This window comes from Marmota marmota, unplaced genomic scaffold (genome assembly GCF_001458135.2).
Source record: "Marmota marmota marmota unplaced genomic scaffold, marMar, whole genome shotgun sequence".
NCBI lineage: Eukaryota > Metazoa > Chordata > Mammalia > Rodentia > Sciuridae > Marmota > Marmota marmota.
Window position 1 is genome coordinate 557,112 of NW_026000026.1, and position 15,295 is coordinate 572,406.

General features: G+C 56.7%; 1 protein-coding gene across 1 annotated transcript in view; it reads left to right on the forward strand.

Annotated features, from left to right (window-relative positions):
- Zbtb46 (zinc finger and BTB domain containing 46) overlaps nt 1-15,295 on the forward strand; it is a 54,010-nt gene that overhangs the window by 17,065 nt on the left and 21,650 nt on the right. The window contains exons 2-3 of the mRNA XM_015478231.2: nt 1,578-2,547; nt 14,686-14,967. Of these exons, the coding sequence (XP_015333717.1) occupies nt 1,611-2,547; nt 14,686-14,967 (1,219 nt within the window). The 5' untranslated portion in view covers nt 1,578-1,610. The remainder of the gene's footprint in view (nt 1-1,577; nt 2,548-14,685; nt 14,968-15,295) is intronic.

Sequence of the window (15,295 nt, forward strand, 5' to 3'; positions counted from 1 at the left end):
TTCCTCCTCCTCCTTTCTTCTTCCTTCTTTCTTCCTTCTTTCTTCTTCTTCCTTCTTCTTCCTCCTTCCTCTTCCTCCTCCTCCTCTTCCTCCTCCTCCTCCTCCTCCTCCTCCTCCTCAGGGTCTGGCTAAGTTGCCCACCTACAACTAAAAAATAAGTTTAAAAAAACAATGAGGCTGGGCATGTGGCTTAGCGGTAGTGTGCTCGCCTGGCATGCACGGGGCTCTGGGTTCGATCCTCAGCATCACATGAAAATAAAATAAAGATGTTGTGTCCATTGAAAACTAAAAAATAAATATTAAAAAATTCTCTCTCTCTCTCTCTCTCTCTCTGTCTCTCTCTGTCTCTCTCTCGAGACTGGGTGTGGTGGCCCTGTAATCCCAGGGACTCCAGGGAGAGTGAGACAGGAGGATTGCAAATTCAAGGTCAGCCTCAATTATTTAGTAAGACCCTGCCTCAAAATAAAATAAAAAAGGCTTGAAATGTGGCTTAATGATAAAATGCCCTTGGTTCAATCCCCAAGACCAAAAACAACTCCAAAGCAAAGGAACAAAAAACAATCACTCCAAGAAGAATGGACTTTTTCCTGAATGTGTGTGGTGACCAGACCCAGGGAGGAGTCGGCCTTGAGGCCTGGCCAGCAGGGGGTGCCTGAGGCCATAGCTCCTTGTCCCCTGGTCTGGGCTCTGAGTGTGAGATGCAGTTTGGGTGGGACAGACCTGTATGGAGGTTAGAACAAATCACCTTCCTGGTGGAGCTGCTTAGGGCCCAAGGGAAAGAGCGCCCCCATCCTACATCTGCATCAATATTCTGAGCACGCAACTCTGCAAAAAGTCCCTGCTAAGCAGTCTTCAGGCACAGTGGCCATGCTTGTCATCTTGGAGTCTTGGGAGGCCAATGCAGGAAGATTCTCAAAATAAAAATAAAGTGGGCTGGGGGTTTGGCTCATTGGTAGAGCACTCTGAGTTCAATCCTCAGTCCTGGACAAAAGAAAAAAGAAAAGGAGAGGGATGTTATTCTTGCAGGAAATCAAATAATGCAGCTGCGACTCCTGGGTTTGAAGCGAGGCACTGACGTTTCTGTGTCCACGGCATGGCTCGCGGAGCTGTGGTCCATCCCTCCACGTCACTTAGCCTGAGCACATGGAGCCACCGGCTTCGGCCTCCTGAGTCGCTGGGGTTACAAGTGTGCCCCCATGGCCGCCCACAGTTGGGGTCGTTTAGCCTAGTTGGCCCATCTACTTACTGAAGGGTGACCTTATTAATTCTGGGGCATGTTGGTTCCTGTGTGGGGATTCTTTTCAGCACCCATGTCCATCATGAGCCTGGAAACGGGCCTTAGATGTCCTGCTGGGTAGGGTCAGCGCCCACTTGCTGCCTGCTGCCCTTCGTGGTGAGGGTGGATGCCTCCTGCACACCTGTGCTCCAGGTGTGTGGATGGCTCCGCTGGCCGTGCTCATCCCCTCTGTATGCGGGGCTTTTCGTGGCCGCTGTGCTGGCTGCTGGCCTGTACTGTTGCCTGCCACAGTCCCTGTCCGCCTGGGCTGCATGGGTAACTCTTCTGTCTTGCCCCACAGAGTCTGTAGAAGAGGCAACACCAAGACTTCCCAATGAACAACCGAAAGGAAGATATGGAAATCACGTCCCACTACCGGCAGCTGCTTCGCGAGCTCAACGAGCAGAGGCAGCACGGCGTCCTGTGCGACGTGTGCGTCGTGGTGGAAGGCAAGGTCTTCAAGGCCCACAAGAACGTGCTGCTGGGCAGCAGCCGCTACTTCAAGACGCTCTACTGTCAGGTGCAGAAGACGTCTGACCAAGCCACCGTCACCCACCTGGACATCGTCACTGCCCAGGGCTTCAAGGCCATCATTGACTTCATGTACTCGGCCCACCTGGCCCTCACCAGCAGGAACGTCATTGAGGTGATGTCTGCCGCCAGCTTCCTGCAGATGACGGACATTGTGCAGGCCTGCCATGACTTCATCAAGGCTGCCCTGGACATCAGCATCAAGTCGGACGCTGCCGACGAGCTCGCAGAGTTTGAGATCGGCGCCCCGGCCGGCAGCAGCACAGAGGCGCTGATCTCTGCTGTGATGGCTGGCAGGAGCATCTCTCCGTGGCTGGCGCGGCGCACAAGCCCCGCCAACTCTTCCGGAGACTCAGCCATTGCCAGCTGTCACGAGGGGGGCAGCACCTATGGGAAGGAGGACCAGGAGCCCAAGGCCGAGGGCCCCGACGACGTGTCCTCGCAGTCCTTGTGGCCTGGAGACGTGGGCTACGGGTCTCTGCGCATCAAGGAGGAACAGATATCGCCTCCTCACTATGGAGGGCGCGAGCTGCCTTCTGCCAAGGACAGCACGATGCTGAGCTCTGCCTCAGAGCCAGGAGCCGGCGACGGCTGGCAGCCCACGGGCCGCAGGAAGAACCGGAAGAACAAAGAGACGGTGCGGCACATCACGCAGCAGGTGGAGGAAGGCAGTGGGGCCGGCTCCCCCTCGCCTGCCTTCCTCCCCACGCCCGGGTGGCCCTTCGGCAGCCGGGACTCAAGTAAGCGTTTCCTTTGCCACATCAGGTCCACACCCAGTGCCCGGCGTCCTTGGCCTCATGGCTGTGGGTGGAGTGGCGTGGTCGCTGGTGCATGCTGGGGGCTTTCTGCGGTCTCCTCCTCTCATAGGGAGTCGGGGTTCCCACGGGAACATAAGTGACGGGGCTCAGGCTGGGGCGACTGGTGTCTGGGAGCCCCTGCCAGTCCGTTCCCATCGCACTACACCAGTGGCCACCTGGGGCAGGGCTCCTCCAAGGCCAGGGGACCAGCTGAGGGGTCTGTAGGTGGAACAGTGGGGAGGGTCCTGGGGGAGCTCTTCAGCCCCGTGTGGGGTGTGGGTCCAGCTGCTTCCTCTTGTATATGGTGACTGAAGGGGTCATTCAAGGGGTCACTCGCCTGTCACCAGAGTGTCTGTGGGACCCAGGCTGTCCCCTCAGCCGCTGCAGCAGTGCTGTGGCCCTGGGCCTGCCGCAGGATGCAGGATCCGTACTTGCTAAGTGTGGTTCCCAGCCAGGCTAATAGGGGCTGCTGCATGCTGGGGGCCCCATGACCCGCACAGGCCCTCTGCCCTGCTTTCCAGGGCCCTGAAGCCATGCATGGGAGCTGGGTTTCAGCCTGCAGGCAGTGTGCTGTCCATCTCCCAGAATGGAAGACGGTGAGCTCCGTGTTCATGCTGGGGCTGCTCCTGGTGCGGAGCACCCAGCAATAGCCTCTGCCTGTGCTGCATGTCCTCTGAGCGGCAGGTGGGGCTCCAACTGTCCTTCCTCCCAGGCCCAGGCCAGAAGGGCACTGATCAGAGCAGAGGTGGCCATTGCTTACTCAGGGAGGCTGCCAGGATGGTTAGAATGCACCCTGGGTACATGTGAGTGGACAGAGGTGTTCATGGGGCAGACACCATAGGGCCCAAAGCCTGCAAAGGTGCAGCCGATGCCAGGCGAGCTTGTGTGCGGGCGGGAGGGCTGGCTGGGTGGGTGGACACTGGGCCCTAAGCTCCTCCTCTCCTTGACGGAAGCCTCGGGAGCTGGGAGTGCTGTGGAGGGTTCCTGAGGCCAGGTCTCCACACTGGCTGGCTCAGTGCAGTAAAACGTACATAGCATGAACCTTACAGGGTGACCACTTGTTCTTTTTTGGCATTGAGGATTGAACTCAGGGGCGTTTAACCACTGTGCCACATCCCCAGCCTTTTTATCTTTTATTTAGAGACAGGGTCTTGCTGAGTTGCTTAGGGCCTTGCTAAGTTGCTGAGGCTGGCTTTGAACTCACGATCCTCCTGCCTCAACCTCTGGAGCTGCTGGGATTACAGGCTGGCGCCAGTGTGCCCAGGGACATCATAACTGCTTTTAAGTGCACAATTCACTGGCGGGTCACACTGTTGTGCCATGTCATTGCTCTACATCCAGAACTTATTTCACTGGGTGCTGGGGTGGAGCCCAGGTGCCTGCTGGGCCGATGCTGTGCCCTGAGTCCTCTCCCCCCAGTTCTGTAGCACTTTTTCATCATCCCAAACATAATTCTGTCCACCACACAGGACCTGCCGTGGGCCCTGCCAGAATCCACCAGCTGTGGAATGCTGTTGTTCACTACGCACTCTCTGTTCCCAGCCTTCACACTGAGCCTCCAAGGCAGGGCCCAGCTCACCACGTTCAGCTGAAGTTGATTTAATTCAGGGTTTCCCTTTTCTGTGGGGATGTCCTGAGCACAGTGGATGTAGAGCAAGTCCCTGGCTTCCACCCAAGATGCCAGTGTCACCTGTCCCCCAGGTGTGACAGTGCAAGGATTACCTGACATGGACAAATGTCCTGAGAAGGTCCTCCACCACTGGTGCTGAGCTGAATAGAATCAGGTGAGAGTCACTCATGTCCCTGCTGTGCCTATGGGGAGGTACCCACAAGAGCAGACACGTCAATGACTCACTTCTGCTCCTAGCTTTGTTTTACAATCGTCTACAGCTCTGACAAAGCCCCTGGAGAGTGACTAGCCTCCATGGGCACGGTCTGACATGCACAGATGCACCAAGGCCCCCGTGTGTGGTGAGTCACCTGCAGGTGACAGTTCTGGGGGCCTTTGTGTCACAGAGCTGTCAGCGGGTTAGGAAGCAGCACGCCCCTCACGCCTGCTGGCTGGACGTCTCCACAGTTGGGGAGCAGGTGTTTCCAGATTCCAACAAGTGACTGCGGCTGTGTACTTTCCTTTGCGTCTTCAACCCTTAGGTTTCCAAGGCAACCATGAACCGCTCCTGCCAGCAGATTCCCAGTGCTGAGGCGTGGGCGTGAGATGTGGGCCTGGGCTCGGGCATGGGACCTGGTGGCCAGTCGTTCCCGAGCTTCTGGCCTCTGCTCTGGCCCCCAGCCTGGGATTCAGAGGTGTGAGTCGTAGTCCCTTAGGGAGGTCAGCTCATTTTCATTGAAGGTTTATTGTATCCTAGGGAGGATTCTCCCCTCTCCCTCCTCTTAGAGGAAGGAGAAAGGCTCTTTCCTAAGGAAACGTGTTGGGTGGTTACTGCAAGTCATCTGGGCATCGGCCAGATCTTGGACGCCCAGCCCTCCCGCCAGCTCACTCACCTTTTCTGCTCTGTGTCCCCTTGGCTCATGGTGCCCCAGGACCCGTTGGCCATTAGGAGCAGTTCTCCAAGTACAGGTCCCATGTGTTCTGACCTAGCTGCTCTGAAGACAGAGTATTCCACTGTCCCCCTGTGAGAGCGTCTGGGACAGCACCGGGCAGGACAGAGCCGCCATGCAGCCCTGGCACAGTCAGGGCTCTGGCCAGGCCTGCCCTGCTGGCGTCAGCTTCCTGGGGCTCTGCCTCACTGCCCCGTCTGCAGAGGACAGCGACTTCAGTGGTGGCTGGTGAGGCCTTGGGCGGTGGAGAGGAAGCTGCTGATTCAGGAATGGCGGAGGAGCAGCCCAGGGCCCCGTCCAGGGTTTTGCAAGAGTGAGGTCCTGTAAGCTGAGAACTGTGGCACACACCTATCACCCCAGGAGCCTGAGGGACGAGGCAGGAGGCTCCCAAGTTTCAGGACAGCTTGGGCAACTTAGCAAGACCCTGTGTCAAAATAAAATAAAAGCCTATGGATGTAGCTCAGTGGCAAAGTGCCCTTGGGTTCAATCCCCAGTACTGAAAAAATAAATAAAGCCTTGAGGTTTTGTGTGTTTTTTGTTTGTTTGATTGGTTTTTTGGTACTAGGGATTGAACCCGGGGTACTTACCCACTGAGCCAAATCCCCAGTCCTTTTTTGTATTTTGTTTAGAGACAGGGCCTCGCTAAGTTGCTGAGGCTGGCTTTGAACTCTCGATCCTCCTGCCTCAGCTGTCGGAGCTGCTGGGATTGAGCCTTTAGCTTTATTCTAGCTAGAGCACAGTTGTTGTTTTGTAGAACACATGTCTGTGCTGAACTTCAGTGATGTTCAGTAATGTTGGAACTCATTGCATCAGGACTTTCATGACCACACTGGGACCACAGAACACCCAGTTGGTAGATGGGTCCCTGGAGGCTCCCGTGTCACCCTTGTCATGGCAGCCTCCAATCCTGCTTGGGGTGGGGAGTGGGCAGCGCCAGCTCCCAGGACCTGGCTCCTCTTGGCCTTAGCCAGTCCCAGCCTCCTTAGTTTCCCTTCCAAGCTCTCTTCAGCCTCTTGGTGCTCCTTGCTGGAGATGAAGTGAGAGAAGCCAGGGGCATGAGAACCTGACCAGATCACACAGGTGCAGACTGACCGACTTTCGGAAGCTGTGGGCCTGTGGGTTTGTCTCTGTGTTGCATTGGGTGCAGGCTTCGCGAAGCAGCTGTAGACAGGAAGGGCTCACCTGAGCCAGGTGCAGCCTGCAGGGCCCGGTCAGGCTGGAGGGCTCACCTGAGCTGGCTCCACCTCTGCCATCTAGGTGAGGATGCACTCATGGTGTCGAACAGAGGGACAGGAAGGTGAAAGCAGGAGCCAGATGCTCGTGGGGTTCAAGGGGCATCTGCTTCACAGGGGAGCAGGCAGGTCGCTGCCTGTGCCAACTGAGCTGAAGGTCCAGTGGACTCTGGCCTCTCATCTGGGGTGGGTGTGCTGAGCTGGGCCTCAGGACCTCCACTCTGGCTGTTCTGACTGAGCCACAGGGACTTCTGCTGCCTACCTGCTCCTTCAGGCTGAGCTCACGTGCAAGGGCCTGTCTTTGCCACTGGCCTTTCTAGGAAACATGATCCATAAAAGGGTGAGTCCTGAGGGGTCTTGTGGGCATCAGCTCAGCTTACTAGTGGCCTGTCTGCTCAGCAGGGCACCTGGCAGAGCTGGGAGGATGCCTGGTCCCCATGCAGAGGCAGATCAGCCTGGGCTGAGGAGGGGCCAGGCTGGCCTGCTCTAGGACACCACCTCGCTCTGGCCTGCGGACAGTGGGAGGCACAAGGGTTAGGAAAGTCGCCCTTTGCTGAGCAGCACTTTGTGGTAGTGGCTTTTGTGATACTGGGGACTGAACCCAGGGCCTCCTGCATGCTAGGGGAGTGCTCTACCACTGAGCCACCTCCCCAGCCCCTTTGACTTTTTATTTTAGGACAGGGTCTCACTAGTTGCCCAGGCTGGTCTTGCATTGCAGTCCTCCTGCCTCTGCCTCCCGAGTAGGTGGGGTCACAGGGGTGTGGGTTACTCCCAGCACATTTGAGAACTCTTGTCGCTGCTTTCTTAGAAAATGTTTGAGGGTGAGAAGAGCACAAGTTCAAGGCCAGCCTCAGTCCAAGCAAGGCGCTAAGCAACTCAGTGAGACCCCGTCTCTAAGTAAAATATAAAATAGGGCTAGGGATGTGACTCAGTGGGTAAGCACCCCTGGGTTCAATCCCTAGTACCAAAAAAAAAACTGTTTGGGGGGTGCACAGCGGGTATGTGCAGCCAGTGTTGAGCACCCTAGCAAGTACTGTTTTCACACAGGTGGACAGAGATGCATGTCACTCAAAAATGTCTTTGAGGCCCCTCAGAGTAAGCATGCATACTTTTTTTTTTAATATTTATTTTTTAGTTTTAGGTCAACACAATATCTTTATTTTATTTTTATGTGGTGCTGAGGATCGAACCCAGTATCTCATGCATGGTAGGCAAGCGCTCTATCTCTGAGCCACAACCCCACCCCCATGGTTTTTTTTTAAGTATTTATTTTTTGGTTGTAGTTAGACACAATACCTTTATTTTATTTATTTATTTTTATGTGGTGCTGAGGATTGAACTCAGAGCCTCACATGTGCTAGGCAAGTGCTCTACCACTAAGCCACAATCCCAACCCAAGTATGCATACTTAAATATATGTTAAAATTTTTTAAAAAAAGAAGTTTGAGGACTGGGTGTGGCTCGGTGGTAGACTGTGTGCTTAGCATGTGTGAGGCCCTGAGTTTAATCTTCAGCCTGCAAAATTTAAAAAAAGGTCTTGGAAACAAATGTGCCATAATGTGCCAGAGAAGTCCAAACCACCAACATGACCAGCACCCCACAGGTGCTCATGCCCACAAGACCTGTCCTTGTGTGGCCTTTGTCCTGACAGGGGCACTTGGTTGAGTGTGGATTTTCCAGCCAGAGGCCAGCTGTCCTCCTAGTCCCAGGCTTGCCCTCTCCCACTGAGCCTGCTCCTTCCTGGAGCACCAAGGACAGGTCTTGGCGCACCTGCCACCTGCAGGTCTTGGGAGCCCAAGGCGACCTTCACAGGCTCCAGGGAGCAGCCCGGCCAGGCCCCCAGCCTCCTGCCTCTGCTCCCATCCTCCTCCTCTGCTTCACCCCTTCTCCCCACCTCCTCCTGGTTTTTCTTACCTGCGGGGTCTTGTCCCCGTAAGCTGATGGTGTCGCAGGCTCCGGGGACTTGGATGTGAATCCTTAGCACACGGTGTGTTCACCGGCAGGTGTGCTTCGTGGGAAAATGATCTCTCACTGTTTGAGATGTGGTATGATCAATGGCAGATCCATGTGTCCCAGTTGCAGATTTTTTTGTCTTTACCTTGAATATTGTACTGGGAAAATACTCACAGTCAGAGAAACTTGAGGAAAGGGAGCAGAGCGTACCGCTTCTGGGTTCCTGGGTGCATTCTGTTTTACTGTTTTTCTTTATTGAATATCCATCCACATACCCCAGTCCACCTCATTTTCAGGGCTTTCCGAAAGGTGGGCAGCATGCACTTCAGGTTTATCTGTGTCAGAGTCCAGTTTGCATTTGTTGGTGAATTTCATGCACAGGAATGTGCCAGTCTCAAATTCACGTTGAGGAAGTTTGTGCAGACCTGGAGCCCAACCCCACTGAGGGGGAGAGGTCCTGCCTGGAAGCCTGTGGGATGGTGGCCGGTGTGTCTGGGGTGGACTTCGTCTTTGGGACAGGTCCCTGTGTGTGCCAGTGAGTGTGGCTGCCTGGGCTGCGTCTGCCTCCGGCTGGGTGCCCATGCTGCTGTCTAAACACCCTGCCTTTCCTTCTTCAGTCTCAGGGTGACTAACATCAGAAGTGTCTTGGCTTTTTCTTTCTGCCTGTCTTTGGTGCTAGGGATGGAACCCAGGGGCTCTCTACCACTGAGCCACATCCCAGCCCTTCTTATTGCTTTTATTTTGAGCCAGGGTCTCCCTAAATTGCCCAGACTGGCCACAAACCTGGGACTTGCCTACCTCAGCCTCCTGGGCTGCGGGAGCCCAGGCCTGCACCACCCCTGTAGTTTGATGGGTTCTGACAAAGGTGTGTAGTCCAGCAGAGGGTGGGTGACCCCAGGTTCCCTCGGTCCTCGGAGCCACCTGGACCAATTTCAACAGAGGGTTTCATCACCAGCCTGGAGCCACCGAGAGGAGTGTCCCAGGGCTTTCCCTTGGGTCTGGCTTTGTGTTTCTCTTCCACATTGAGGTGCGGGTGCAGAGGAGCCCCGCGGGCCTTGGTGCAGGCCACATGATGCTGTGCCTCGCCGGCACTGGCAGCCCCTCTCGCCGGCCAATCTACAGGCCAGGTGGGGTCTCTAGCTCTGCCTCTTCTCACTCGCTATGTTCAGCTCTGTGTGTCCAGCTGCCATCCAGCCACACTGTGAGCAGGACCCTGAGTGGCCCTCGCACCCCTGCAGCCTGGTCTCTGTGTCAGTAGCCCCTTGTCTTCAAGGCTGCTCGCTGTCTGTGTGTCAAGGAAGCACAGGATCCCGGCCAGCCGACTTCTGTGGCCTGGCTGGGGTGCTGCTGGCTCTTGGTCGCCTGTGGGTGGCCTCCATCTGGTTTTGGCTGTAGTGGAGGAGGCTGCAGGGAGCCTGCTTGTCTTTGGACACCTGGTTTGGCTCCTCGTCAGTGAACACGGAGGAGTGGGGTTGTTAGGCCCTGGCCAGGCTCTGCTCCTCCCGAGAAGCGGCCAGCAGCCTCCTGCTGTTGCGTGCTGCGTGTCCACCACCAGCGTGCAGCTCCCTGGGTTCCATTGGCACCTTTGGATTTTGTCCCCTCGGGGGAAGAAGCGTGGGTCTCTTCAGGGTTTCCATTTCCTTGGTGGCTGAGTGTGTCAGTCAGTTTTCTGTCACTGTGACAAAGTCCCTGAGATAAAGGACTTATAAGGGAGAAGGTTTGTTCTGGGTTGTGGTTCACTTGGCCCCTTGTTTTGGGCCTGTGGCGGCATAGTGCATCGGTTGTGGGTGTGAGTGGTATGGGGGCTGCTCCCTTCCTGGTGGCCAGGAAGCACAGAAAGACCAGGAACCCGGTCCCAACATCCCTGAAGGCTCCGCCTCCCCCCAGTGTCCAGGCCGGGGGAAACTCTTCAGCTCTGCGCAGCAGGGGGGCCGTTGGGCTCCTTCACAGCTTCTTGGCTGTTCACAGAGCTCCTTCCTGCTGTCTGCTGTTCCTCCTTGGGCTGTGAGGTGCTGAGGGCTTGTCCTGGGCTTGGTGGCCATCTGCCTGTTCGTGGGAAGTGTCCACTCATCTCCGTCCATTCATTTTCGCTGATCCTGCTGTTCTGCATACAAATCCGACATCAGGTGCAAACGCTTCCTGTGTCTTTTGCTCGTTTTCTCATCCAGCAGTATTTTAAGAGCAGGCAGTGTTGTTGACCCTTTTCTTTTTGGCTCCTTCTCCTTTGGTCCTAGGACCTCTGCCCAAGTCACCAACTTCTCCAGAGTTTGCTTTTTCCTAGAAGTTTTACAGACTCAAGTGCAACGCGAGCTCCTGTGACTTGAGTCGCTTTCTATATGTGGCATGAGGTTGGCTTGAGGTTGGCTTTTGATGCGATTGTGCAACTGTCCTGATGCCACTCGCCAGAAGCATTGGCTTTTCCCTGTTGGAGTTCCTAGCTGAGGTGCTGAGTGCGTGCACGGCCACCTCTGTGTCTCCAGATTTCCCATCTGCAGATCCAAACATGGATTCAAAATATTAAAATCAGGAAATCAAATCTCTACCGAACATGCACTGACTTCTTCTGGTCACTATCCCCTGAACAGTACAGTGTCCCACCTGTTTACACAGCATTTCCGCTGTGTTAGGGATCACAAGTCATCAGAGCTGGCTTGAAGGCCATGGGAGGGAGGCCCTGGCCCTGTGCAGACACGGTGCCACTCTGCCAGGGACTTGAGTGTCATGGGCTTTCTATCCTGGGGCTCCCAGAACCAGTACCCTCTAGATACCCAGGAACAAATGCACATAGGAAAAGAGAGAAGTTCTTACATGATGTGAAAACACCCTGATATGATTATAAGTGAGGAAACAAATTTAGTTTGGACCTTCAGAAATAAAGAACAACTTAAAAAAACTCACAAGGTGGAGGTGACTTCACACACAGCGCATCTCTAGCGTTTTTCTGCAGTTGTGTTTCCTGAACCTGGTGCTCTGTGGTGGTGGGAAAGCCAGTGTTTGGCTGCTCCTGAGGCTCAGTGTGGCGGTCTGGGCTCCGTGTGGCTGGAGGGTGGTGTCTGCCGTGGGTTCCACTCCTCAGACCGAGAGTGCAGGCTCTAGAGGCTGGCTGTGGTCTGTGGCCGCTGGCCAGGCCAGAGAGCCTGTGGATGGGCCCCTACTCAGGTGGGGCATCCTCAGACCACAGTGGATTTGGAGAAGTCTGGAGGGGACTCCTGCAGCTGCCCTGCACCTCATGCGCCCTCCCTTAGGCTGCCCCTGATGCAGATCTCGCTCCTGCCCAGGGCCTCCATGCAACTCTGCATGGTGTTTCCTGCTCCTAATCTACTTATTTGAGCCAGTTTTATCTTTTCAAAGCTCTGATTGTGGTGGTGATTTCTTCCCAGCTGGTGTTTTAGTCAGTCCCCAGTCCCCCGTCCCCCCCCCCCCCGCCTGTGACTAAAGGACCCCACCAGAACAGCTGTAGAGGAGGGAAAGTTAATTGAGGCCTCACGGTTTCCGAGGTCTCAGTCCATGATGCCGGCTCCATTCCTCGGGGCTGGAGGTGAGGCAGAACATCAAGTGGAAGAGTGGAAGAGTGGCAGAGGGAGCAGCTCACATGGTGACCAGGAAGAGAGAGAGGCTCCACTTCCAGACACGAAGCCGTGCCGCCATGCCCCCTCCTCCGGCCGCACCCTCCACCTCAGTGGCACTCAGTTAATCCCTGTCGGGATTCATTCACTGACTGAGTCAAGGCCCTCATAACCCGGTCATTTCTCCTCTAACCTTCTTGTACTTGCTCTCACGTGAGCTTCAGGGACGCTCACATCAAAACTGCAACAGCAGAAGACTGAGAGAGCTGTTTCGGAGGTGGGTGTCACCTCCAGATGAGACGCTGTGCTGAGGTGGCAGTGTCGCCCACAGGTGGCCTCCAACACTCGGGCACAGGTCTCAGCCCGTTTGCTGCTCCCCAGTGGGAGGTGACACAGGCCCTGCCCAGCTGTGGACAGCTGATGTGGTCCCATCTTGCTGCTGTGCGAGTGACACTGCTGGGCCCATGGCTGTCCTGGGAAGGAGAAGGAGCTGAGGGCGGCCTCTGCGCCCCCTGGGGCGGGTCTCCCCTCCCGATTCCCACACCATGTGCACTCTGTCTTCTCTCAGCCAGTGGGGCATGGCAGGGAAGCCACCGCCCCAGTCTCTCATCTGCAGCTGCAGCCCTCTGTGGGCCCAGCATGGCTCAGCCCTGGCCTTGTATCCCTGGGGAGGAAGACCCTCATGAAGCAGACATGCCCCAGAATGGACAGCAGTGGGGAGCAAATCCAGCAGAAGCAGGGACCCCGTGGCTGAGGAGGGTCAGGGCCTGGGCAGGCCTGCACAGCATGGTGGGGCCAAGCAGGAAGGGCCCTAGGGTAAAGTGAGGGAGAGGCTGGGGGGGGCATCCAAGACGAGAGGGCAGCCCTGGAGGCTCAGGAGCACCCCCAGAGAGCCAGGACATCAGAGGCCAGCGCTCCTTCTCCGGGATTCCAGACCACTAAGAAGGGCGTGCCGGCCCTTGCAGGGGCCTGAAAGGACAGCGCACTTGCTGGGAACCCGGAGGCACCAGGCGCAGCTCCAGACTCTGGCCGCGGGGGGACCACCGAAGCTGCTGTGCTTCTGGACCCTGTGGTGAGATGGAAGATGTGCTCCTTACTGCTTTCCTCCCTCCCTCCCTTTTCTTTATTCATTCGAAAAACATTTACCGAGGCTGTTGCCATGATCCAGGCACTTGGGAGTCACCGTGACTGGGAAGGCACAGCACACACTGTGCCTGCTCTGGCAAGACGGACGGGAGGCCCTCTGGGCCAGAGCCATGGTCAGAGGTGCCGATCACGGGCTGGGCTCAGCAGGGCCTGCGCGAGCGCATGTACAGGAGTGTGCACATGCGTGTGTGAGTGTGTGACCCGTGTGCCCACATGCGGGCACATGTGTGGTGGCAGCACCCACGTTACCAGTACACGGTGCGTTTCTGAGTCAGCCGTTCTCAGGGCCCTGGGGTGGGCCACCTCGGCTGCCCTTGGCCCTCATCTGGGAGGCACCTGTGGTGCTGTGGGGACTCGTGTGCAGAGTGGCCTGGCAAGGCGGGCAGCAGACGGAGCTGCTGGAAGATTTCACTGGACGTGGGACAGTGCCTAGTGCAGGCTCCAAGCCGTCTTCCCGGGCCCAGTCGCCGGCTGGTTCTTTGGTCATATATGTCTGCGCTGGGACGGGAGGGACCCAGGACTACAGGCATGCAGGTAGCGCTCTGCCACGAGCCGCAGCCCAGCCCCAGTTTGTTAGGTTTTAACATTGCCATTAGGGACACTTGCCCCGTGCGGCCTCCCTCCCTCCCTGTCGGTACTGGGGACTGAACCTAGGTGCTCTATCACTGAGCCACACCCCAGCCCTTTTAATAATTCATTTTGAGATGGGTCTGGATGAGCTGCCAAAGCTGGCCTTGTGCTTGCCGTCCTCCTGCCCCAGCCTAGTCCCTGGGATGCCAGAGTAGCCACTGTGTGGGCTTCGACTGCATTCTTACCAGGTGCACAGGGCTTTTGGCCCACGCCCTCAATGGCACTCCTCATGTTCTGGGTTTTGGGGTCCACACCTCAGGGGTATGATGCTGTACCTGGCTGTGATGGGGCATTTGATGTCTTTGGATAAGTGTCTGGTCAGACCTAGTGCCCTGTGTGTTTGTCTTTTGAATCGCGAGAGTCCTTTATGCAGTCTGGGTAGGATTTCTTATCAGAACATGGCTTGAAAATATTTTCTCCCCATTTGATGGGTTGTCTTCTCACTTTCTTGAGAGCAGACATGGAACATAGGAGGTTTTGATTTTGATGAAATCTAGTGTATGTTTTTGCTGCTTGTGCCTCTGAAGGGCAGGGCAGGGGCCATGGCACACAGGTGTGGACCTCAGAACCCATCACCAGGTCCAAGCTCACGTGGATTTCTCCTGAGCATTGTGGCTGCAGCTCTGATATCCAGGCTGGATGCTGGTGCTGATATCTCCTCTTCTTTGAGGTGGAGTCCTGTAGCTCCTGGCAGTCTGCATGGGTCTGAGTCCTCGTCCAGGGTGGGGCTCTGAGCTGGGCTGCGGCCTGAGGCCTGGGCTGTGACTGTGAGGAGCTGCCAGGGCACAGCAGGTCGGGGTGGCAGGACGGGGCGGGATGGAGCACTAGGCCACTACAGAGCCCTGGCAGGTGTCCTGGTCATCGGGACTGGGTCCACATCTCACAGGCCATGGTCAGCAGCAGGTTGTTGCACTCCCCTAGACTGGCCGCGTTGTCCACTAGGAGAGTCTTGAAGATTGCCGTGTGCTCTGACCGTGTCTTCCTCCCACCCGCAGGTGCAGACCTGACTGTCACTGAGGCCAGCAGCTCCGACAGCCGAGGGGAGAGGGCCGAGCTGTACACCCACGTGGACGAGGGCCTCCTGGGAGAGGCCAGCTGCCTGGGCCCACCCCTGACTCCTGAGAAGGACGAGGTGCTGCACCAGGCCAGTGCGGTGGCCGGTCTGCGCGCGGCACTCATGAGTCAGAGCAGCCTGCTGTCTCTGAAGGCCGACGTGCTGGGGGACGACGGCTCCCTGCTGTTCGAGTACCTGCCTAAGGGTGCCCACTCGCTGTCTCGTAAGTCCAGCCCCTGGCCTGTTGCTGTGCTTGCTTCCGCGTCCATCATCCCATCACGAGGGTCAGACCCAGAGAGCATGGAGGACAAGGGTGGGGCTGCCCATCACCCCCGTGGCTGAGGGCCGTCCCTCTAGGCATCTTGGGAGGCTGCACAAAGCCCCAACTGGCCTTGGGGTCCCCTGGGGCCTGTGTGTGGTCAGGCAGCAGGAGAGCCAGGGAGGTGTTTGCTGTTCATGCCGCAGGCCTGGAAGGCTCGGGTTTCTGTGGAGCACCGGGCGCCCTCTGCTGGGCCCTGTGCCCAGTCGGGGAGGTGTGCAGCCAAGCTGCG